The sequence below is a fragment of the Malaya genurostris genome, chromosome 2 (assembly GCF_030247185.1).
Source record: "Malaya genurostris strain Urasoe2022 chromosome 2, Malgen_1.1, whole genome shotgun sequence".
Classification (NCBI taxonomy): Eukaryota; Metazoa; Arthropoda; class Insecta; order Diptera; family Culicidae; genus Malaya; species Malaya genurostris.
The window spans coordinates 235,080,389-235,107,529 of NC_080571.1; the positions used below are offsets into that span (position 1 = coordinate 235,080,389).

The 27,141-nt window shown below is 36.5% G+C and overlaps 1 protein-coding gene across 4 annotated transcripts in view; it reads right to left on the reverse strand.

Moving 5' to 3' along the window:
* Window positions 1-20,850, reverse strand: part of LOC131428199 (T-box protein H15-like) — a 110,118-nt gene extending 89,268 nt beyond the window's left edge. For all 4 annotated transcript variants that reach the window (XM_058591932.1, XM_058591930.1, XM_058591931.1 and 1 more), the window contains exon 1: window positions 19,770-20,850. In XM_058591932.1, coding sequence (XP_058447915.1) covers window positions 19,770-19,995 — 226 coding nt within the window. In that variant the 5' untranslated portion in view covers window positions 19,996-20,850. The remainder of the gene's footprint in view (window positions 1-19,769) is intronic.
* Window positions 20,851-27,141: the final 6,291 nt, after the last annotated feature.

Sequence of the window (27,141 nt, forward strand, 5' to 3'; positions counted from 1 at the left end):
TTATGTGATTATAATTTGTTTATTTGATTACAGGCTCTCATGGTCTGCAAACTAGAGACATTAACTAGCAAATATTGAAGCTTATGAAAAAAAAAACGTTTTTAATCCACCTAGTGGTGTAATGATGCCTTTCTCATATTACTTATATTTTTGGAAATATCACCAGAAGTTTTTGTGAAGAATTTTTTATGTGGAACACATCTTTATTTTCTATATAGGCATGCAAATCAGAAACTCAAGGAAAAAAAGGCGGGTGGGTAATGTCAGAGACATAACTGGATGTCGTGAATACGAAAACAACTGACATGTTCCTTAACACTTCCGAATATCAATTAGTTGATCAATTGTGTGAATTATGCAAGCATTCCACTTTTTCACATTTTTCGCAAAAACAAAGAAGGCTTCACAAATCTAACCAAGCTGTTCTAGATTTGCACTAAACTGAGGATATTTACTTTCGATTTGCTAAGAAGAAATCCTAATAGTTAATTAGAAAACTTTTAGAACCATTAGAACGGCTGATTTTGTGTGATGCTCTCCACCGTTGTCCCCTTTTCGTTGTTTTTTCACCAATGCAAACGACTAGCAGCTGTGACGTAATCGCTCTTGTCGGAAGCGAAACTAGCTTTGCAAACGACACACAATACATCTGCTTGCAGTGGCGATAGAATCCAAACTGATCCAATTTTTGTTAGGAGGTTTCTTTATATGTGATTTCGTTTGTAGCTTTTTCACTAATGGGCGGTCCTAACGGCTTTCAAAATAGCAGCGTATAGAATTTTAATGTCGATTATTTTATTTCGGATTTGCATAATTTATTGAAAGAAACTATCAGGATGCTGTAAGGGATTCATTCCTGCCTTTCAGAAAGACCAAATTGTGGAACTCACTACGATATTGAACACTGTTCGGAACATTTTTCTCAAACGATTTGTTGTACAGCAGCAGATATTTTGTTCTCTTCCTCAGAACGCGTTCTGATTGGCTGGTGTTGACATGGGCCAAATGAGACAGGTTTTTCAATAGTGTACTATTGAAATACTTCAATGCTTTTGCTATACACGTTTATGTTGAAAAATTTCGATTCTATTGGTAGTTAGATTATATAAATCCTTTCACAGATCACTGAGCTATGAGCTTTTAAAATACGAAAAAGGCAAACGCGCCTTATGAATTATCCTCTTTGATACTCGTTTATACCGAACATTTCAGAAAAGTTTAATTTTGAATTATTTGAGACTATGTCACAAAACTGAAAATTTCATCATAAAATTGTGATCATTATTCCGATGGCATGTAGCAAAAATTATGTTGATTCGTTAGATACAACAAGAGATATTCACCATCGAAAACTTATCACTCTCTCAGAGGGTAAATTTTGAAAAGGCACCCCATAGTAAAGTAAGTCGTATTCACGACAAAATACACGTAGAAATGTGGTCAGGTTTTAAACACTTGCAGCTTAGTCTATTTTGTATCAATTATTAATATTATTTCATCATTTGATTGGAAAAGTTTTAATTTGAGTATATCAAGCTACGTATTTTCAATTATAAATGATTGAAATTTTGATTAGTAGCTAACAGTACCCTATTTTGTCTGCTAAAAATCTCCGACATACCGGATTTCCCTGCCATAGGCGACGGGATTGAAGGAGTAAGCGATATATCAAAGGGAAAGCATCGCTCTGATTGGTCAATCGATGCAAAAGCAAAGCTGTGGAAGCACGTGAATCTATAAATAGAAGCGAAATTATAGCTAACGTTTCAATTCCTACGCGTAGCATGCTAGAGGTAGGTTGTTGCTAGACAGCAAGACAAAAAGTGCTATAAAACGATTTGAAGCTTCAAATTCCATGTTATGTCGTTTCGCCTGAGAAATTGAAAACTTCCCAGGGTAAATTTTGAGTGCTTAAGATTAATTTCTAATTTGTATAAGATGAACTAGATTGATAATGAGAAAAAGATTATCGCTTCAAACGAAATCTCAGAATGGTAGAGAAACTTAACGCTATAAAAAAAACTGCTTGCATGCAAAACTTGAACACAAGCTTGGCGAAGAGAAGCTTAAATATCGATATCCGTTTCGCAAACATGTACAAAGATATAATTGCATACATTTGGGATTTTGGTGTAATTTCGTCGGCTATAAAACAAATACAAATAAAGACAAACAGTGTTCGGTGTTGGTTCCTAATCGAGATCAATTTAAGCGGACTCTCGTGCGGAATCAAAAGAGTGACGATTGATTGAACTGTTTGATTGTAGATCATTAGAAATTTTGGTTGCCTTCACAGAAAGAAAAGATGAAACTTACACGACATGTAAACCGATAGTACTATGAAATAGACATCAGTTGAAACGAAAATCTGATTTAAAACCATGAGTGATGTAAGATTACATTAAGATTCATTTAGTTTTTCATTGAACAAGACAAACCGCTTAGTTTTGTAATGTAACTTTCCATTCAATTGCCTGCTCCAAATATGTGCATGAAAATAAATGTAAAATCACAAAATATTTTTATCTGTGTTGTTCCACATCAATGCACAGTGGTTCGAATCAATAAACGTGGACATAAATCAGTAGCTGTCAAACGGTTTTTAATGCATATAGTTACTTTTAAGAAATTATTTACAAATTCTATCCCTAACTGTTCATGGCCTACTTTGACAAAAAATATAACCATAACTTTTTTATCTGAAGAGATAGACATTTTTTTTCTTCTACAAAGTTTTAGAACTATTGAAAATAATTTACTTTGTCAAATATACCAAAAGTCTAGGTCGCACCGTTTCGGATATACAAAGCGTTTTTATGGCAACCCCCTTAAAATCACTTAACAATTAACTTGTTTCAAGTTATTTTTTTATGCATACTTTCTTTGGAATAGTTTAAGAAAATAAAAAATCACATATTTTTGTTGAAGGTAGTGCATAGGTTTGTTGTTTCCTGGCAAAGTTATACAACATTTTACCTTTTTTTTACCTATGATAAAACCTTACACCGAAGCGAAATATGCAACTTTATGCAGCTGATTTTTACAAAATTTATAGAAAAAGGTATACCCAATATTATAAAAAAAATCTAAGTGGAACTCGATGGAACTTTTTTTAGGCCTTTTCAAAGTTAGTTTAAGTTATTGAATTATGACCACCCCCTTAAAACTAGTTTTCTAATCATAACTTGTTTCAAGGTATTTTTTAAACCTTACTTTGTTTTGAATTGTTGTAGAAAATATAAAATCCCATAATTTTGTAGAAGGTAATGCATAGGTTTATTCTTTTCTGGAAAAGTTATACATCATTTAACCTATTTTTACCTAGGAAACCTTGTATTAAAGCGAAATATGCAACTTATTTCAATAATTCATAATCCAATTTATTTTCCAATGAAAATATCCTGAGTACTATTCGTGTGACTCATTTTTACTATAGCCATGCTGAAACCATGAATGGTTAAGAAACGGAGGGCGTCACGCGTCTGCTATTTCTGTAACTCACTTTTACAGTGAGCGTAGAGATGGGCAATTCGCTTCTGAGCTATTGAATCGAATCTTTAAAGTGAGCTGATAGCTCACAGCTATTTTAAAAAGAACCGCAGCTCACCAGTTCACCGCACTGGTAAGCAGGGATGCCAGGTTCACAGATTAATTTGTGTTTCACAGATTTTCAACCTTTTGCACAGATTTAAAAAATGGAACAAATTATCACAGAATTCTGAAAATGGTCACAGATTGACACAGATTCTGAAATCAATCACAGATTTTTCAAATTGATCTCAGTTTAACACCAAAAATTACAGAGCGGATAGGAAATTCCGATCAGGTATTATGGAAACGGGGAAACGTGCACAGGTTTTGCACAGACAGGTTTTTGGATTGATCACAAATTTTTGAAAAAATGACCTGGCATCCCTGCTGGTAAGGTGGAAACAAGCTACGAGCTGAACGAATCGTCGGTTCTTGAAGAGAGTTATAAATGAGAAGAAATTTGTGCATGAGCTCTTGCCAGTTCTTCAAAATGTGCATCTATCCTTCTTTAACAAATTGAATGAGCCATTGTCAATAAGAAATCTTACTTCTCACTCAGTAGGCTAAGGTATATTCAGGGATGCCACTTTTGCAGATATTCTCAAATATGACACAATAATAATTCGCAGACAAGTTAGTTCGTATAGCATTGTTCTTTGTGCATCAATGATTTCGATCATGCATATGAAAGAAAAACGGAGTGAAAAAACCGGCGCTCAATACAAACCTTCAGTTCAATCTAAATGAGCTGATGAGCTGATCGGTTCGGAGCTACTCACTGGTATGAACTGTTTCGCACATCTCTAATACCGTTTTCGTTTTTGGACCTAGACGCGGGCGACTCTGACTCCGAGTAAAAAGAACACGCGGTACGCGCCCTAAACAACCACTCATAGAAAAGTAAAAATGAACAAATTCGCATGGATGCTTGGTGCGACCCGAGAAAATTTTCAGAGCGAAACTACGCGATTGGAGTTCGATCTAGAGCGACCCCAGGTTGCTAAAACAAACATATCAAACGATGTTTGGGCGACTCTGGGTCAGCTTTCGGGCTGCTCTGATCAATAAACGAAAACTGTATAAGTGAGCGTCGCACGATCAACATATCGTCTTAAACAACGTGTTGCTTCGCGATAACACACTTTTAACACATGGATCAATAAGTCCCAAGACTAAAGCAGAGATGGCGCTCGTAGTAAACCAGTAACCACGTCTTTCTTCAGTACTAACCTTTGCTTGAAACGGGTCAAAATTTTAAGTCGATCCGACCAGAAACAGCTGAGTTATCGAGGTTAGAGTAAAGTCGTTTTGTAGTTTGTTTAAAAAATGGTAAAAAACCGAGTTTCGTGTTTTGATAAAACATTGTTTTTTAATGGGTAAAAACACCGTGCAAGCGAAACAATGGATTGAAAAATGTTATCCGGACTCTTGTCCATCAAAAGCAACGATTTGTCGGTGGTTCGCCGAGTTTAAACGTGGTCGTACCGACACAAATGACGCGGAACCAAACTGACGTGAGATTTAAGCGCTTAACGTGCAACCATAAGTCATGTCTTTCTACCCTTAGTTACAGAATAAAATTTCATAATGTTCAATTCAAGTTTTTCTATGTTTCAACTAATAATATCGCTATAATTCAGTGCTGATCATCAAAAACCTACACAATTTTATGATTTTCAGATCATTACAAAGCTATTATCTTGTCACTGTTATCAAATATAGTCTAGACTAAAGAAGTTTAGTTTGTTCATTCCTTTTTTGTTAAATCTGTATTGGAATTCATAAATCTGTACAAAATCAGCACTTTGTATGCGCAAATCGGAGACGACTAAATCTGGTGGCTTTTCGCCCTTTTTTGTTTCAACTATCGAGGATTGAAGCTTTTGTCAATCGCCTCTCACGACAGAAAAATTTTCTGATCTAATGAGCGGAGTTGGAAACCAAAATGAGCGGTTCCGGAATCGGAAGTCAGATTCGGAAATATTCAGCCTCAGTATAAAGTACCAACCATTTTGTATTTGTTGAAATGACACTCGGCCTCCAGGGCCTGGTATCGACATGAATGCAAAAACTTTCCGTAAAAGAAGTATAAATTAATTTTTGGATTCCTATCAATGACTTTGAAAATGTTGTATGTGAGTAAGACCTTCGTGCATAATACCAAAACTCATGCTGGACTTCGCAAGTTGGTGTCTGCTGTTCCTGAGAACCCGAGAAGTTCGTAACATGGCAAGCGATTTGTACTTGCGGAAAGCGTAGTACACCTTGCGTACCATGAATGGATTGGTGTATTTGGAAGAGTGTCTCTTCAAAAGTGAGTTACGGCGCTCCGAAGAACTACTAGGTGGATTTGGCATCATCCCACTGAACGAAGGACGTTAAAGAGAGTGGTTAAAGGAGAATGATTTCAACTTTGTTCTGAAACATATGAAACTTCCAAACACTCCAGAGCTGCGCCCGAAGGAAAATTACTGGATCATGGAACTTCTCAAATAAACCTAAGTAGAGAATGTAGAATAAATTAAGAGAGCATGGCTGAATACGCAAAACAATGTCGATGGCTGAAGAAGGTCAAGATTCGCGCATTCGGAAATAAAACTGAAAAAAATTATACGAGTGATGCCAAATTTATCCTCAATTGTTTCTTCTCACTCCTTGAAAATTTTGTGATAATCAGATAAAAACTCGGAATTTTGAGAATGAGTTTTGAGGATGAATTTTGAGAGTAAATTTTGAGTGTGCGGACGAGTTGACGAGTTTACATCTTTCAAGTAATCGAGCAATAGCCAAATTAAGGATGCTGTGATGAAATTATACTAGTAAAGTTTGATAAAATAATCCCAATATAACTTGAAATTCATGCTGTCGGAAATTATAGGAATAGATATGCATCTCTACAAAAATAATTTTTATTTCACAAACTTCACAAATAGTATACTTCAAAAACTTGATTACTAGGCCTATTAAATGTCTCTGCAACTACCGATAAAAATATTTACTAATAGCCTACGCGTTTACTAAATGCCATCCTACCACCCAGGCATCGAACTGAACGGGGTGGGCCTCTGTCAAGCAATGCTGTCATCTTCAATTTGGTTCCCATGATTCGATATAAATAGTATAATTAACCACAACCGGGTCCGATCAGAAAATTCAATAATGATAGGGTTCGTTTTTCAGGCTCTATTTAAATCGTGCCATCATATCATTCCCATCGGCCATTCGACGCGGGCTTTCGTAATATGGCCTGTTAAGCGGTCACCGAAGCACACACGCACAGACGGCACAGCGGGTCTATGAGCGTGCAGGCAGGCAGAGGCGTTTCGATCGTCTTCCGTCAGCTTTCAATTACCAGCCGCAAGCCGAAAAGGGTACGAAAAAAAATCTTTCTCCGAAACGGCTGACGCCTCCTCGATCTACTGATGAGTATGCTGCTTCTGTGCTTTTGGTGGCGGATGCCTGCAACTACTGATCTATAAATGACCAGTAGGTAAACGTCGTGTTCAGGACGAGTCACGCAACCTCGCATGGAACATTTTTTTTTTTGGGTTCCCGAACTCTCGAAACGAAATGTTTGTTTTTACAATCGTTTGGGACAATCTCGAAAATTTAACTCTTTTTTGAATTAGGGTATTATCTATCGAAAAAAATAACGGATACTCGCCACTGATTTTTTTTTATTAAAACTACATTTTGAATTTCAGTACCTTTATAAATTGTAAAAGTTTTGTATCCTATTTTGGGCGAGGACAAAGTTGAAAACAAACTCCACTCTTTCGTTTTCTGATCTGAACGATTACTAACATTTAGAAGGTACTGCATTTTTCAGCCATGCTTTCTTAATTTATTCTACATTCTCTACTTAGGTTTATTTGAGAAGTTCCATGATCCAGTAATTTTCTTTCGGGCGCAGCTCTGAATAACTATAAAACAATTTCATCAAACAGCAAATTTACTTTCGCAAACTCTTGCAATTTCGTTTGAGAAATTCCTACGAACAAATTGCAGAACTAGGTCAACAAGCTTACAGCGATCTTTGTAGCTAACGTCGATTTGCACGGTTTCTCCATGGTAGATTGTGCAGAACGAATCGAACAATTTTTTCTCTTGAAAGGTTCGATCGAGATCCATTAGATTGCGAGAGGTAACCGAACGACAGCAGCATGTACAAGTAGGTCTCTTATAGCAGAGTCCTTAGAAACGCGAAAAAAAATAATACTAAACGGTTGGAGGCCCTAGAAATCACGAAAATTCATATGATTAGCTACACTCTTAGAAAAAACGAAATTTACGCTTGACGTAAATTCAAATATGCCGTAATTTCTTCGGTGATGACACAATATTACATCTACTAACATGTAAACATATATTTTGCGTCTGTGTCGACGTGAGTTTCATCGAAAACAACTGTGAAGTTAATGATATGACTTATCTTTAAATGCTTTGTATTGTGAATGTAAGTAAATCGCGACGCTCCTTTTATGTGCATCTATAAAGATGTAACATTTTTTAAGTGTGTACACACCCAGAAAAAGTCGTGTAAATTTACGTCTTCTGAGACCGACAGATAGAAGCGTCAAAAATGACTCAATTTAACAATAAATCTAACTTATATTTTATGCATTCTGACATAATTTAAGTGCTAAAACATGTAAATTTCAACGTTTGCTTGAAAAGCGGGATACGTTTGACGTATATTTATATCCTTCTTGTAAAATTCAGCCGTTTCAAGGATTACGTTCTTATGAACTGTGCCCATTGTGAATTTGCGTCACCTGTAAATTTAATTTCATAATTTTTTGCTGTGCAGGCATCGATAAAAATCTTATGGACTTACAAGTAAATGATGGAAAATAAAAGAAGTTACGGAACACTTTGTGTACTCTAATAACATCCTTTTCACTTGACACAAGTTCGGGAAAAAATCTGGTTGTGGCCGAAGGAAAAAACTACAAGGATCAGCCCCATGGGGTTGTTCGAGCCGTTGAGGAACAAGGCAACCAAAATTTCTTATGATCTACAATCAAAAAGTTCAATCAATCCGAATCAACACCGAACATCATTTGTCTTGATTTGCATTTGTTTTATGACCGACGAAATTACACCATTATCCCAAATATATGCAATTATATCTTTGTACATACTTGCGATTTCGATAATTAAGCTTCTCTTCGCCAAGCTTGTGTTCAAGTTTTTTATACAAGCAGTTTTTTAGCGTTGAGTTTCTCTACCATTCTGCGATTTTGGTTGAAGCGAACTATTTCTCATTATCAATCGAGTTCATCTAATATAAATTAGAAATTAATCTTAAGCACTCAAAATTTATCCAGAGGTAGTTGTCAATCTCTCATGGGGAAACGACATAACATGGAATTCCGAGCTTGCGCGACACAAGATCAGAGCATACCAATTAAGGGCTGAGACCAGTGTGTTGTAGGACGTTTTGAAGGGCTATTTTCACGCTTCAAATTTGATTTTCTCAGAAACGGTGACGAATATCAAAAAACCCAACAGAAAATCTCTTAGAAATTTAATTTAGATTATTCTGGAAAAATTTCAGAATGATTGTTTGACTTTAGCGGTCGGGAAAGTCTTTTTGCTGAAGGAAGAGTTGCATAGCTGAAAACGGCAACTTTCAACTTGTTCATTGAATATCTCGCGTTCAAAAACATGGATCAAAAATGTATCCTGACAATGTCTAGATAATTTAGTTTAGACGCGATTAGTGCATAAAAACATATATGTTGTTGCGATGAAAATTAAGTGAAATTTATTTTTGTGGAGGTAAGTCGGTTTCTATGTCGGCGCCATTTTAGTTCCCTGGTAACGTAACGAAACATGACAGAGAAATAAAATCGGCTCATCAAGGCTGCCAAACAAGCGGTAGCTTTATTGGATTCTATGTGATGTAGTCAAACTTGTAACCGAAAATATCAAAACTTTCTTGGCCACCCGGCCACATCGAGAGTCATTTTACACATTTACGAGAGAGCATGAAGAGAAATTTAATACGCACAGCGAGCGACACGGTTTTACGCTAACAACTGGCATCAGCCCTTGAAGCTTCAAATCGTTTTATGACACGTTTTTTTCTTGCTGTCTAGCAACAACCTACCTCTAGCATGCTAGTAATAGTAGGAATAGGACTGAAACGTTAGCTTCAATTTCGCTCCTATTTATAGATTCGCGTGCTTCCAACAGCTTCGCTTTTGCATCGATTGACCAATCAGAGCGATGCTCTCTCTTTGATACATCGCTTACTCCTTCAAAACCGTCGACTATGGCAGGGAAATCCGGTATGCTGGAGATTTTTTGCAGACAAAATAGGACACTGCTAGCTATTAATCAACATTTCAATGATATACAATTAAAAATACATGGCTATGAACATTCAAATTAATACGTAGAAATATTTCCTATCAAATGATGAAAAAATATTAATAATTGATACAAAACAGACTGAGCTGTAAGTGTTTAAAACCTGACCACATTTCTACGTGTAGTTTTTCTTGAATTTCTGATTTGCACCCCTACATAGAAAATAAAGATGTGTTCCACATCAAAAGTTGTCTTCTGTAGTTTTTACCTAAAAATAGCATCAAAACCCGGTGAAGAATAGTTTACAGGATTTTTTTTTTGTTTCAACATCTTTCAAATCATAGACGTAGATTAAAAATTCAAATGAATCCAAATGGTTTTCTTGAGATAGTGAAGAGTCGGCAGCATTGAGCTTCACATTTTTTATGACAAATAAAAGGCATTTCGAAATTCCGCACTCTGGCATTTCAGTATACCTCCTTACATTCATTGCGATTTTTTTATAAACAGATTCTATTGTAATTTCATCATACAATTTGAACTTGAAAATTTGTTTGCATTTGGCCCAAGCCACCCCCCTCATGACGGATTCCTTGGGCCACAACTATCATAAATTATCACAATTGAATTTATGACACTGGCCCTTATTACCGGTGTCACTACACGATGAAAACCAAGTGAAGTGACTGTGACCCTTATTATGGGTATCACTTCACGGTGGAAATCAAATGAAGTGAATGTAGGTTCTTATTACGAAAGTCGCTTCTGAGATAAAAGTAATTAATTGAATGAACTTGATGTCATTTTGAACATCACGCCACCAACATTTTGTTGAAAAATTTGTTTTTTTTCCTCCACAGTGAACTGAAGTGATATGTAAGTGAAGTGAATGTGAAATTGGAGTGAGAACGGTAATAAGGGCCACTGTGAATAATACTGTTCCTTGTAAAACAAAATGGTTAATGCTCACAAATTAATATTTTTTCTATTAGTAATATCGTAAATTATGATGTGATTTCAGGGCTGTTGCTTGTGCTTACTTACTCAGAAATTACTTTCATCACTTACAATAAAAACTTGTTTTAGCTCACTTAGTGGTGTAATGATGCCTTTCTCATATATAATGCTGGGTTATTCTATACAAAATGTTTCTCTTCGATTTTTGAAAGAAACCAAGGTATTGTTTGTGCATTAACTAGTATAACACACAAAATGAAACAGTGCTTTGCTCGCGTAGATAATCCTTAAGAAAACGTAATGGGAACCCGAGAGCAGGTATAATCGAAGTCGGTTCGTACGGCCACCAACTAACATAACGTACTAGTTTTTATTCAAACTTTGAAGTTTTCATACGATTTTGCCATCGTACTCTAAACGACGGTTTAAATTTTTGTTGTATCCGAAAATATGCAGTAATTGTTGGTAGGACCATAAGACCTTTCATTTGACCCTAAGATTGGGAATAGCGGTTCTGCCATCTCTGAAAAAAGTGAGTAAGATCCATTTTCAACATATGACTATTATCTTCCATCGTTAATCGAAAACCGGGAGCCAGGATAACAGGAATCGATTTGTTTATTTGCCTACTGATAATAGCTATCGATTTGTGTAGTTTTGAGTCGAGTTTAGACATTTTTTTGAGTTTATCGTTTCGCCGGTTTAAGTGACGGTGTACAATATTTAACACACCCTATAACTCTGGAACCGGAAGTCGGATCCGGACGAAATTCAGGAATTCCGCATGGGACCACGGGACCTTTCATTTGATTCTAATTTTAATCTGTCAAAATCGGTTCAGCCGTCTCCGAAAAAACCTAGTGAGATTCTATACTTTATGTGTCGTCTTCAACCCGTCAGTACATAACAGTTTATGTTGAACTGTTATGTGACCTAGCAGTTCAACATAAACCGCTGCAGATATAAAGCTTCTGCTACTTACAGAACACTTTTTTTATATGCACCGAAGTGCAACGTCTTTACTGTCGTGTCGAACGTAAACGAGTTTCGACTAAAACTGGCCGATTCAGGTGATGGTCATTTAGGGGTTATCCTATTTTGTGCCGTTGTGTGCCATATGCACAAAATTGGATAACCCCTGAATGACCAAGCTCGATGAACTGAGTCGAATGGTATATGATTTTTACTAGTCGATTTTCCAAGTGATTGCATAACCTTTCTATATGAGAAAGGCAAAAATATCAAAAAAATTCCTGCAGTACTTCTCGATAAAACACGAGTGGCCCAAGATCGCAACATGAGCTGATTTTTCGCAAGGAAGTAACGGTTCTCGAGATGTTTCGATATAAGACATTCTAGATTTTCACGGGAATATATAAAACCATCATTTAGAGCGACGATGAACAAAATTTAAAACGTAACGTAAGAAATCCTCGAAACTAGGCTAACATTACGCATCTCGACTAGAGTTTCTCTTTTAAAATCGTAGAGCAGAGGTTTTCAAATTTGTTTGCTCGAATGCTCATTTTGAATATATTATTCGTTCTACTGCCCACCAAGCAGAAAAAAAATTATAAAAATTCTGCGACAATCAACATTTTTGCAGTTAACTCGAGATTCAAATATAAAATAGACAGAAATGATACAAAAAATAATTTGCTTCCCATTCCAAACGCGGTAATTAATTGTTATTTCAAGATCCTATCGTTCAAACATTGGGTAAACAAAACAACAACAAAACTTCAACTGGAGAAATAAAGTGAGATCGACTGTTAGAGGATATAAGTTTTTGAGTGCGAAATTGGATCACAGGGTATTAGCTAAAATGTGAACTTAACTGACCGTGCACCGTCAGATCAAATTTCTACCAAATTCCTTTCTAGCCGGAAGTCTTCTGCGTTGTGTATCATAACATCCACAGTAGTTCAGTTGGTAGAGTGATTTCTCCGGATTGAAGAAGGTTGCGGACGGATTTTTAACTGTATCTGAACTGAGCTTATGACGCCAGTTTTTGGATTTCATTATTTTCATTTTATCAGTCATAATTTCAGACCGTCTTTTCGTTGAGCAATGGAGAAAAGTTCTTCCTTAGGCGTATTTGCTGGATTTTGGATTCTGAACCTGAAGCTGGACATAACTCAAGACTTGGACTCTTGGTCAAAATTTTGAAGCATGATTAAGGACCTGGTTTCTGGATCTAAGTTCTGGACCTGCATTCTAACCTTGGATCGTGATTCTGTATTCTGAAACTGATACAGAATTCTTCATTCTGATTCTATATCTGGACCTGGATTCTGTACACTGATTATAAGTTCTGGACCTGAACTGAGTAACTTGACCTAACCTCTGAACATTAATTTGTGATTTGAGTGCAGAATCTGAATTCTGAACCTAAAATCGGGACTTCCATTAGGACTGAAATTTTTAGTCTGTATCTGAATTTTGAAATTGGACTCAATTCTGCACCAAAATTCTTGACAGAGTTTTTACCTGAACCTGAATTCTGCATCTGGATTTTGGAATTTTATTTTCAACCTGGACTTGGACTTTGATTCCGAGCCAGAATTCTGAACTCGGATCAGCTTTTTGAACCTGATACTAGATCCTGACCCATAACTCTTCACCTGAATTCTGGACCTACTTCCAGAACATGGACCTGGCTTCTTGAGCTAAAATCGTGATCCGAATTTTAGGCCTGCATTTTGAATCTGGGTTATAGACCTGAGCTCCTGACAGGAATAGATACATAAGTATGTTTTGGACATAAGTTCTGATCCCAGGCCTAGATTCTGGGTCTGCATTCCTGACAGAAATTTTAGATCTGAACCTAAATTCTGAACCGACAAGCAGGATTCTGAGTCTGAATGCCGAACATTTTTTCGTGTATTTTGTATGAATTGAATTTGGAATATAGACATGAATTTCTATTGAAACATTGAAACTATTTGCACTCATTCTTATTTGACCAATTCTTGGTCGTAGCAGCACTTAAATTTTCATCTTCTTAATTTCATTTTCTTTCTCACAAATCTCGCAAGAATTGAATGATGCACTAATCACATCATTTCCCCAACTGATAGACAAATTACCCACATGTCTATATAAATTTGTCATGAATACATTTTACTCAAGGCCTTCCTCAGAAGGTTATTCGAAGTATCGAAGACCACTATTTGCGACTCATTGCCCACTTGTTAACTAGTGAGCAGTATGGACCAGTTTGGGAATCACTGATGTATAGCATTCGATTAAGCGATTGAGGTCCTGACATTCTGGAACAAGACTTCGACTAGCGCGCTGAAGCTAGAGAAATTTGTCAAATGAAAGTAAATAAACTCAAACAATTTGCACAATTTAAAACTTGAAAACGATTGAGATACAAAGCTTGTAGGATGCCGCATCGCATGTATGGTTTTAAGAACAACCAAATATGTACGTCATCCGTCTTAAGTATAGGTTTGAATCGCGGACTATGAAAATCCTAAGCGCTTGTTGCATACACTGTGGAATGGAGCCAGCTGAGTATTATTGGAAGAGAAAGATTAAGTTCTTTAACGACTGGATATGAAATGTTGTATTATAATGAACGGCTTTTCTCAGTCAAATGAATTAGACAGACGATTTGTTTTTAAATTTTTTCTGACGTTTCGACCGTTTTCGATGGCTTTTTTGAAGAGAAAATGATGGTGCCATTAAATGTACAACAATACAATGCAACAGATAGAGAGCAGTTTTTACAAATTATACTTGCTTAAGTACTGGTAAGGAAATGAAGAGTAGAAAAAAAGATATGTCAAGACGCATATGAACAAATAGAAAAATTCATGTGATTGAACTTCGAGGTTCCAACTCAGAAACAAAACTTAAGTTTCTTATCTTTAATGTTTTATTTTTAAATTTAATGTTGAATAAATTCATTGAATGCAATATTTTGATAAGGAACTACAGTTGCAGGACTTTTAGTTCTATTGATATTGTAGCTATCTCTTGTAATATTAATCATATAACTTTTTGCGTTCAGTTAACATGATTGAAAATTAGTTAGACAAAATTTACAATAATTTATAAAACATTGAATAAAGATATAAATTTAATATTATCGACAATAAAAACTAATATGTTGATGATAATCGAAAACTGGGACAGAATATGTCAAATCACTCAGAAAAATAAAATCTTTTTGAATCCATTCCGATGTTATATTGTATTGTTATTTTTCGAACGTCCTAAGCATTGTGTGGGTATTTGTTAAAGAGTGGCATGATTTTGTTTAAAAGGTGACAAAAACTTTCATTTTACTATAGCTTTAACAAAAAATGAAACAAGTTAATTTTTTCTTAACCAACTATTTTTAAAAACAAATAAACGTATTCTAAAAGTAAGACTTGACAGCAATTAACCTTTCGACCAGTTCTCGTCGAGTTTAGTAGTTCCACAGAGCTCGAGTGTTTTGTAATCAAAACTTCTCAATATTCAAATACTTCTTTTAATTAACTCAAATGAAATGAAATGACTGGCACTACCGGCTTCTAGTTCTCAGTCCTTGAAGCACCGGAAATAGCGATGAAAAACTTCGTAACCGTTAGACCGGTTTTCAAAAACTTCTGCTCAAATGGAAGGTCTTATGGTTCAACAAACTACAAACAAAAAATTATTTTACAGGTGATCTAATCCCACATATGATGCAATTCATTAAGATCTGATTCGTCAAATGACGGAAAATTCCATTTGTAATGACTTAAAGGGGTGCTCTATGAAACGGTAGAAAATATGATCCATTTGCAATAGTTTGCTGTACAGAAACCGAAAAAGCATCTGTAGATGTACAGAAAACAAGTTTTTTATACTAAAAGTATTCAAAACGGCAAACATATCGAGAGTGGTTTTAAAAAATCGACTTCTCGTCGACACGATATCTTCCAAAGGTGAGCTCTAATACATTCAAATAGTGTATCAAATTGATCAGTAGAATTGTCTTAAATGCGTGAACTTTAGATACTATGTGAACGTTTAATACATAGCTACATATAAACATACATGCAAGAAAAACAGGGTATTTCCTTGTTGTCTGTTTTAAAAATTATATAGAACAATCACAATAAGCAAACACTCGTGTCGATTGGATTATTAGTTTTACTTTCATTGTGTGGACGGACGGTTTCGAGAGAACGCGCTTCAATGTTTATATGCTTCAAAACAGAGTACCTATAACCAGAGTGATGACAGTTGCTTGCTCGGAATGACACCTTTGTTCCGAACGAACAAACGACCTGTCAAATGCAATGTAAATCTAACGAAACTACCAACATTGTGGAGTAAATATTTTTAGCTGTTAGTATCTCCGAAATATTTAAAGCGCGATTTTGAAACTTTGAAAATATGTTCTCATACAACATATCATTCGATTAAAACAATAAATGAAAAATTGATTTTTCATGGAGTTAATATTGAATTTAGAGTGTACAGTTAAATTTTGTTCGGATCAACCTTCCGGTTTCTGATTTACAGAGTTAAGTGTGTTGGAAGTTTCAAACTATCATTTAGAGTGATGATACAAAAAAACTCGAACATCCTTCCTAATTTGGTGCAAAATTATTTTAATGTGTAGTTTTCAAAAGGCATTATTACACATCTTGGTGAATTAATATAGGTTTATTAAATAAATTCAATATTACATATTTTGAATCAATGCAACAAATATAACTGGTAAAGCAATAATATATTCAAGAACACGTGAAATTGTGTAAATGAAAATTATATGGCTTAAAATCGAATGGAAAAACTGGTAGATAATGTCATGAGACATAACCGAATAACGTGAATACGAATAAACTGGATGATTTAGTTGCTTTGATGTTAAAGAACCTGAATTCTGGATCTGGAATTCAGGAGCCGAATTTCGAAGCCGAATGCTAGAATAAAATTCTGAAAATTAATTTTGATGCTATATTCTGGAGCTGAACTCTAAATCTGCACTCGGAAACTGAATCCTAAGACTGATTTTTGAACCGATAACTGAACCTGTGTTCTGGAACTGAATCCGAGTATGCGATTCTGGTTCGACACTGAATTCTGAACCTGAATTCTATCACAGAACTATGGAAATTAGTTCAGGTATGCAATTGAATTTTAGCTGCAGAATCACGGTCTAGGATTCAGTTTTTAAATTCGGACCCAGAATTCAGCTCTGAAATTAAGATCTAGAATCCAGAATGCGGAATATAACTGAGTTTTGAGACCAAATTCTGAATTCAGAACCTTTCCAGCATGTATATTAGGATCGAACACAGGAAATACAACTGAATTTTGGTTCTTAATTCTGGTCCTGTATTTCGGTCTTAAGTTCCAGGACTGAAGCTGAATTCCGGATAGTAATTTTGGAACTGAATTCTGACCTAAATTTCAGAACCAGGATTCAGTTTCAATAATCAGATTATACTCCAGAATTCAATTCCGACATTTAGTTCCAAAGTCCTGGTCTAGAATAAAGATTTCGATCTCAATTCGAGATTTCGGTTCCAAAATTCAGACTTTGAGTCAAGTTCTGGAATTTTTGATCTAGATTCTGGAATTCTGGTTTTAGGAGGGGGGTGAAGGCTTGGGTTTAACGGTTGAGAAAAAAACATGTTTTGAAAATTTTTATACAGCTATCGTGAAATAAATTCAAAAATTTTACATAATACTAACGATCATCCGAACATTTCGTATTTTTTTCGTGGAACAATATCAAGAGATAAGCCGGTGCAGAAGTATTTTTGAGAACGCTTCTTAGAAATCATGATTTGCGGTGTCCACTGTATCTCAACGAAGACTAATCAGAAGTCAATATATCAAAGCAGTATAGTTAAAGTAGATGTTTTTCTAGACCCCAACATTTTTTTTTATTTTTTGGCGGTTGTTTAAAATAAAAAATGCTATTTCTTACAAATAATACCGACATTTTGTAGCTATAAAACGTTGGGCTCTTGCTTCTTCTCAGTATGAGATAGGCAAACTTAAAGTCCCATAACTTCCAGAATTTTGCTCCGATAAGCTTGAAATTTTCGCAGAATATTCTTGAAATGTTTTACTATAAGAAAATGTTAAGAAAAAAAATAAATGAATATTAGTGTTAGAACCCCCGCCACTTAAGAAAATATGTGCTTCTGTAGCTCAGTCGATTAAGTCGATTGTGATTTGTGATCTAATGTTTCCCGGTTGCTATCGATTTTTTGTTTTTTTTATTTCATTCGGTTTCAAGCCATGTAAATTTCAAATCACACAATTTTACATGTTCTTAAATATAAATTTGTGTAAATTACGATGCTCCATTTATGTGCATCTTATAAAATGTAAAATCATAAGATTTTTTCGAACGATGGCTCTACCACACTTCGTCCTAGTTCTTAGAAGATCTTCAAATGATGTTTCGTAAGGAGATAAAATTCGATCTATTAAAAATGATTCATCACATAAAAGATGGATGAGAAATTGCTTGAAAACTGTAAAAATATGTATGAATCTTTAGCTTTACAGAAAAAAAATTGTGGGAAGCTACAAGCTTCTAATGAATTATGTTCACTAGAAACTTATAGCTCATTTAGGGGTTAGCCAAATTTTGTGCTAGGGCAGGCTAATCCCTAAATGACCAAACCTGCATCGGCCAGAAATAGTCGAAAACACGTTTTCGTTCGGCACGTCAGAAAAGACATTGCACTTTGTTGCAAAACAAAAAGTGTTTAAGTAGCAGAAACTTTACGTCTGCTTAGCGGTTCAAATTGAACTGCCGAGTTTAGCACTAAGCAGTTCAATTTGAACTGCTCTGCACTGATGAGTCAAAGACGAAACGTAAAAATAATAACTTATAGCTTTCCGCAAACTCTCAAAATACCGGTGTTTATATTTGCTTTGTAGCGGTATTTCACTACTAACAATGTACTGTAAACTGAAACTCATTCACGCAGCTACAGGGTTATGAAATAATATATAAAAATTTTGTTAACTTAATCAAATATTACAATAGAACTGATGCACTGAAGAAGGTTGCAAATAGCATACCGAAATACTGGTATCTGTGTCTATTACTATCTCGTGACGAAACAGTGAAGACTTTTAAATATAGTGGAATGAAATGAAAACAATTTTTTCTTTTTGATTCAAATTAATTAAGTTTTGTGTTTCGAACGGTGGTTGTTCACTTTTAGACGAGTAGCAAGAATAGTCTTGTTCATTAAAATTCGTTGTTAGATTTCAATCTAAGTTATGTTTAAACTGATGTTAACATATTAAAATAGAAACCCGAGAGTGGATGCTACATCCTAGAGACATCCTAAAACATATCCGTGACTATTACACGAAGAAAAATCCATTGCCAGTACCATGATTCGAAATCATGAAACATGTATTCTCATCGAAGTTCATGAGCAAAATTAATAAAATAATGAAAATTTGCATGGATGATGAGTTATTGTTCAGAATCTCATTCAATTTACCCATGAAATCATGATAGTCATGTTTCATGATTTCATGATTTTTAATCATGGTACCTGCAATGGATTTTTATTCGTGTATTACACACGAAGAAATCTATACACGGTGCTAGATCGGTCTTTCTGAATGCTTCAATAAACTTAAGAAATATTAGCAATTGATATCATATTCTTACGAACAATTTAGTCTAATCAAAAACGTTTCAATCGTTATGGGCATAGGACCATAGTAGATTTATAGACCATCTATAAAGGTATTTGCTGAGTTGAGATCTCAACAGTAGCAATAAATAATCACTAGAAATTACGTACGTAATTTACGTATCGACAGGGGAATTAATTTACATGTTAAAATGTAATTTTCGTTGTATTCAAATCGGTCATAAATTCCGGAAACTTCTTAGTTAACAAGATCTTCGTTCGACCAAACTTTCCCGGCAGTATTGGTCTTGTAAATCAGTCCAGTATATTATTTCAAAAATTCAGTCAACTTACTAAGACTCCTTTCCGATGGCTCTCGGCTGGAACTGCCGCCGCCGGTACTTCCGTTAATTCGACCACCGACGGATGCGGCCGCCGCAGCCGCTCCCCGTGCCATGATGGCGGCTATGGAAAAATCCGTCGCCGAGCCGGATCCCTCCGGTCTTTTGGATGCGGCTAGGGCAGCCGCCGCTGCTGCCGCGGCTGCCATGGCCGCCGGATTTTGCGATCCCAGTAGCATAGCGGCCGTAGCCAACCTGCGTCGAAAATCACTTGTGTCAGAGCTCACCACTCGATTGTCGGCGCCAATCTGGCCTCCCCCTCCTCGTCCTCCTCCCGTTCCACCTCCTGCGACACCACCACTCAGACGGAGGGGATTTGTGGTATCAATTTTGAGACTGTTCCGGGCGTCCCTTCTCCAGCCCTCGTAATGATCGGAGTGTTCTCAGCTGGAAGCTTTAAGTTTGTATGCTTGTTTCAAATCTTCCAGATTGCTTACACTAGGTCAGAACATGTTTTCAGTTTTACACATCCGATACGGTCACGACAGAATGGTTCGAGATTTTCCCTAAAACTGCATACAATCCACGTACAAAAAAAGGAACAACTATTTTTTCACGATTTCCACACGATAGAACCGACCGGGAATAGACGGGAAAAACGGTCTCGTTCCGTAACACTCACGTGCACCAGTAGCACCGGGATCGAACTGCACTGGAATGCATATGGCCGCCTGCAAACGGCCGTAGCAAGAGAAAAAAAAATCAAAACACAGCACAAAACTAAGGGGCGAAAGCGATGGAAACCACGGATGGACGCGAAGACAACGACGGCAGCAAAAACAATAACACCAGCATCAGTCAAACAGCCGCGAAATATCGTTCGCGAATCCGCGCGGCAAAGCCCTTTGTTTTCGCTTTAGCCTACACCCGTAAAACCAACCCGTCGACGTGTGTGCGAGCCTTGAGGCGTACCAGTGCCAACTAAACTCCGGTCCTGTGCAACCGAGACCAGACATTCCTACACCTCCACCTCCACCTCGCCGCTAAGGAAGCGTACCTACAGCTGTCCGTGCTAGTCACGGAGTTGCGAAGAACGTGACCACTTGAAGCATATTCAGCGACGATACAGCGAATAAACCTTATGTCCACGATTCCCGAGCATTGCAACCATAGTACCGAGCGTATTGCTGCACTTGAAACTAGAGAGGAAGACAGTCTCCATAAGCTCCGCCCATCACCAACACACTGTCGACGGTCACCCCAGGGTGCGAATGGTGTTCAAATGCAAAATCAGAGCGTTCCGGGTACTCAGTAATCAATGGATGGAACTCACCAAGAGGGGCGTTGTTATGGCGGGAACTCACTTCCAGTGGATGATAATCTCTCAGATAGGCTCTCAGTGTTAGTGAGAGTCGCAAGAAAAAGAAGAAAAAAATAACCTAACTCACTAATTCCTCTTCTGTTTTACTCCTCATTTAAAGCTTTCATCGAATGCTAAACACATATTAGCCCCGTCCCACTTTGGCATTCACTCGTTACCCTGTCTCACTTTAGCACGTTCGCCCGTTGATGACGATGATGACGGGTTCACATACCGGTCCGGTTCGGTCTGATACGAGACGGCACGGTCTGTATTTACAGATTCTCAACTGTTCCGGACCGAAGATATACTTTTTTTTTTGTTGTTTTGCTTGCCTGCGCACTCTTCGTATCTGCTTGCCGCTCATTTACACCGCAATGAGTGCGCTGAAATGGGTTTCACTGGTGCGGTCCCGTTCTGGCCCACGTGCAATCCCTCAATCGATAGTTTTGCAGTAGTAGCGCGAGAGGTGGGAAGTAGGATCGAATGTGATTCTAATTTGATGAAAACTTATGGATTGATGCCGATAGGAGTTAGGGGATTCAGCTTTCGCATTGGCGATTAGGTCGTGAATAGGGTATGGATGTCGTTACCTCGGTTATTTCGGATAATCCGTTGGAATAGATTTATTTCATTATGATTTTGTTTAACAACTACAGGGTCCGGCACTCGAAGTGTAACCAACTTCAGACCGCTCGCGCAGCTGACGCACGGGCATCAGCTCTCTAGAAATTTGCTAAATGACAGTTCGGAGTTGTATTTTTTACAAGCGCAAGAAAGCATTTTGCCAAAAGTGAACGCGAAAAAAAAATCTTGACTTGAGAGAGCGAAGGAGTTGCTTCGTTTGGCCGAAAGCGGTCAATTTCCGAACATTGTATTTTCTGACGAGAAAATTTTTCCAATTGAGCAATTCGTAAACTCTCAAAACGATAGGGTTTACTTGACCGACCGTTCATACGAGAATTTGAGTCATCGATTCGCCACCAGGAGGCAGCACCCGCAACAGATAATGGTTTGGGCCGCTGTAACCGCAGATGGGCGCTCTCCAATCGTTTTCATCGAGCCTGGCGTCAAGGTAAATGCGACATATTATCGGGAAAGTATTCTGGAGGTTGCTTTGAAGGTGTGGGCAGACAAACATTTCGGTGGCAGACCATGGACGTTTCAGCAGGACTCGGCACCGTCTCACAAAGCTCGAGTGAACCAAGAATGGCTGAAAAACAACGTTCCGAACTTCATCACGTCCACACAATGGCTCTCGAATGCACCAGATGCGAATCCAATGGATTATTCTCTTTGGGCCATTTTGGAGAGCAAAGTCCGAACTAAAAGATACACCAGTCTCGAGGCGCTGAAAAAAGTTATTGTCCGCGAGTGGGCCTAAATACCTGCAAGTCACATTCGGCAGCTTGCGATTCGTTTTTTGACCGTCTCAAAGCCATAGTCAAGGGAAAAGGTGGTCATATCGAGCAAAAGTGAATTGATTCTGAATTTTGTATTATTTTTACACATTTTGTACTTTGAATCAAGTAAAAGTAATTTTCCAAACTGAATTTATGGCCTTTTTAATTGGTTACACTTCGAGTGCCGGACCCTGTAATTATGATAAGAGACTTATACTCCCTAAACACAAAAACGACATATTTTTATTATGATAATAGAAGTCATCTCACCTCATTTCGGTCGAGAAGCTAAGCCTTCGGTATTGCACGAATTTTGCAGCCGATAGCGTGAATCTTCTCAGATTGGGATAGACCAGTACACCGCGGCGCCACGCCGCTGCCGCCGATAATTTCGACACGCCGCCAATATAAGAAAAAGATAATCAGAGCGCCGGTTATCACATTTTAATCATGCCGCCGATTTATCAGCCGAAAAAATAATTTTATCAATGTGCAAAATTGTTTACAGTTTTCATGAAAATTTATTGAAAATAATCACTAAAGCATTTTCCGCCTACTTATACTGAAAATCAGTACTACCAAAGGCAAAGTCTTGGCATTACATTCCTTTTGTGAAATTTGGCCTTTCTGTTTCAACAGACTTCACAGCCGATTCTTAGTGTACAGAATCATTGCATGGCTAGTACTATGGATCCTACTGACACTAAGAATCCTTCCAGGTCGGGGCTCGAGAACATACGACAACTGGCTTGTAAGACCAGTGTCCTATTCATTGAACCGCAAACCCGGCTACCGACGTCATCTAAATATGAGAAATGGAAGCAAGAAAAGGAAGGTTTTTCCGAAAATTTTCATATCGGCAGTAGTGATTTGCAACATTTTTTTTCGTTTATTCAATAGTACAAATAGATATCAGCAATAAAAGTAAACTCGGAGTAAAAGAAAATCGATTTCAAAGTGATTACTACTACTTTTTTGTGTAAACTAGGATTGATCATGGAAAATCTTCAGAAATGAGTGAAATTGGGTAAGGTTAGGTTTTTTCAGATCAACATCTTTCAAACAGAAACCAGTGTAATGTTGATTTCTTGAGTACTAGAATGTATAGCGATCGAGTATCATTTATTTTGTAATTTATTTGTTATTTCTGGGCATTTGAAAAATGGTATTGAACCAAGTTTAATGCTCCATTCTAAATAAACGTTAATTTTCGCACAATAAATTAAGATCAACGTTACCAACTCAGAGTAAAAACATTTTTTTCTACTTCTACTATGATTTTTCAAATGAATTTACCCGTTTTTAAAGGAAACCGTTAAAAATGTGAAGTAATTAAAAATTTTCCGGCCGATTTGACAGCTCTTACTGAAAGGATTATCTTTAAACAAGCAGCGCCTCTTCATTTCATTTTAGCGTCATTGTGCCAATAAGCTGGTTCGCCTCTAAAAAATATATTTAAATGTCGTTATGTTATAGAAAGTTTGTATTAAAATTAGACTTATGTTTGGCAGAATGTTGCAAAATTTTCGTATTTTTCATTATACCACACGGTATTAGTAAAATACACATAATGCATAGTATTATTATACTATGCATTGTCTACGAAAATTCCAGATTACTTACTTATTAGGTGAGATATACATTTCTAATAACTGTAACTCAGGCTTTGTAGAAAACTGATTTCTAATCAGATTTGTATGTTTGTATGAAATGAATTTTTTAGTATACAGTATATATTTGTTTTTTTTTTCCACTCATTAGCTTTCAATTTGAACAGAAGCCTCAGCAGTTCCGAATAAAATTTTATATTTCTTGCTAATGATAAAAAAAACAATTGTATATGAATGATATATTTATTTAAACAATAGTCAACCATCTCAAAGTAATTGCACAATGTCTTCTTTAATTTGCTGCTTTCGAAACCATTTACCATCTCTATCCACTACGTTGGCTATAATGGATCACATAAACATTAGGATCGTTGATTGTAGGTCGAGAAAATTATAAAATAGAGAAACTGTCCTGTGTTATAGATACACACAAAATAAAATTAATGTTATGCTTATAATTGATCCGCCGCCGATATTTTCAGGAAAAACGTCACGCCGATTCGCCGTCGTCGCTGGTCAAAAAGACGCTTTAGCCGCCGATGTTGACAATTTTGATCGGCGCACAGGTCTAGATTGGGACTCGAACGTATGACGACTGGATTCAGACAACTTAACGCTTCGATCTAATAAATGATCAGTGATTTTTACCTTTTTACCTTTTTTTATATATATAAAAAATAGGTATAGAATTCGCTCAAACTTTCGAAAATTTTTCCGAGGCCCGGAGGGCCGAATGACATATACCAATCGATTCAGCTCGACGAACTGAGCAAATGTCTGTGTGTGTGTGTGTGTGTGTGTATGTGTGTGTGTTGTCAACTAAGAGGTCGAGATCTCAGAGATGGCTGGACCGATTTTGATCAAACTAGTCGCAAATGAAAGGTCTCCCCGTCACCCAAAACGCTATTGAATGGTTTTGAGATCGGATGTTTACTTTTTGAGTTATTCGAAGTTTTATGTCAAAATTTTCAGTTTTTTGACAGTATCTGTCACAATTGACCTTGAAAACAGAATATGTTTTCAGACTTAGATTCCGCACGATAATACCTATTCAACAAGCCATAGATTGTTAAAATCCGTCCATTTTTAACGGAGATATCGAAATTTTTGTGTAAACGACTTTTCCCCTTATTCCAGCAGTAGGAGTTTTGAGCGCTGTATGACAAAGCAATGCTTGGGAGCAACGGAAAATACCGGATTTTTTATTCTGTTACATACAATTGTTTCTAAGTACCAAAAAGACTGTGTACAGCATCCTTTTTCATGACAATTTGCCTCGGACCGATTTTAGCACGGCTCGTTTTTGGCAACATAATCGTTCGAATATGACATATATAAACCAGATGATGGCAGATTTTTTTTTAATTATATTGTTTTAAACTACTTACAGCAATAAATGCTAGAAGCACATAACATCCATATACCATTCGAATCAGTTCGTCGAGATCAGCAAATGCGTGTGTGACAAATAATTTCACTCAATTTTCTCTGAAAATTTCTTTACTACAAATTCAGATTCATACGAAAATTCGTATGCTCCCAAACAAAGTTCCTGAATTATGTTTGGTTCCGACCTCTGGTTCCGGAACTACAGGATGATATATGAAACGAAATCAAAATTGTGTAACTCATTCTTCTCGTAGATGGCTGAACCGATCTAAGATTCAAATGAAATCTAAGAATCATCTAAGATTGAAATGAAAAGTTTCAAGATTCTTTAAAACATCTTGCTCTTCAGTCAGATCCAACTTCCGGTTTCGGGGATACAGGGTGATTAGTATAAAAATGTCTATTCCACATAAATTAATCAGGTTTATCGGGTTAGCAGATTTGGATAGTCGATAAAAAAATTAACTTTTTTCAGTTTTAGTGGTATTCAGTTGTCGATTCAGAAGGCACCTAAAAATTTAATTCGTGCTATGATTTCTCAAAGATGTCTTCACTGATTTTCAAATATTTTGAAACTAATGTAAATTATACAGCTATTCAGGTGAATTTATCTGACTTCGGCCATACCGATTTTTGAATTCCGGTTCCAGTATAAAGCCTAATCAAATTTCAGAAACAAAAATTCAAATTGAATTAAACTTAGATACAAAATTAATTAGTTTTATACATACATAAAAAAATTAATGAATTTTATCCAATTAAGCTTCAAAGTTGTACTCAAAACTGTAATTTATTCGTCATATGGCCATACGAATCGGTTTGGGTTATTCTGGTTCCTGAATACCGGCTCTGGAAGTACCTTAAATTACCGTAAACTCTAAAATGGAACTTACATATCATGGCTTGTTTAATCGATTATCACACTTCTAGATTTAAATTCGATTGTATTTGCAGTTTCGACATTACAGAGTAATGAGTGATTACAATCTCAAATTGTCGCTTAAAACGACGGTCATTAAAACAATGTGATGAAAACTTAAACACCGAAGAATATTCATGCAAAAACACATGTGGATTGATAAAAAAAGGTATCATCTCACTGCTAGGTGGATTAATCACGTTTTTTATATATATAAAAAATAGGTATAGAATTCGCTCAAACTTTCGAAAAATTTTCCGAGGCCCGGAGGGCCGAATGTCATATACCAATCGATTCAGCTCGACGAACTGAGCAAATGTCTGTGTGTGTGTGTGTATGTGTGTGTGTCTGTATGTGTGTTGTCAACTAAGAGGTCGAGATCTCAGAGATGGCTGGACCGATTTTGATCAAACTAGTCGCAAATGAAAGGTCTCCCCGTCACCCAGAACGCTATTGAATGGTTTTGAGATCGGATGTTTACTTTTTGAGTTATACGAAGTTTTGACCTTGAAAACAGAATATGTTTCCAGACTTAGATTTCGCTCGGTAATACCTATCCAACAAGCCATAGATTGTTAAAATCCGTCCATTTTTAACGGAGATATCGATATTTTTGTGTAAGCCTCATTCCAGTAGAAGGAATTTTGAGCGCTGTATGAAAAAGCAATGCTTGGGAGCTACATGCAACACGATTTTTTATACTG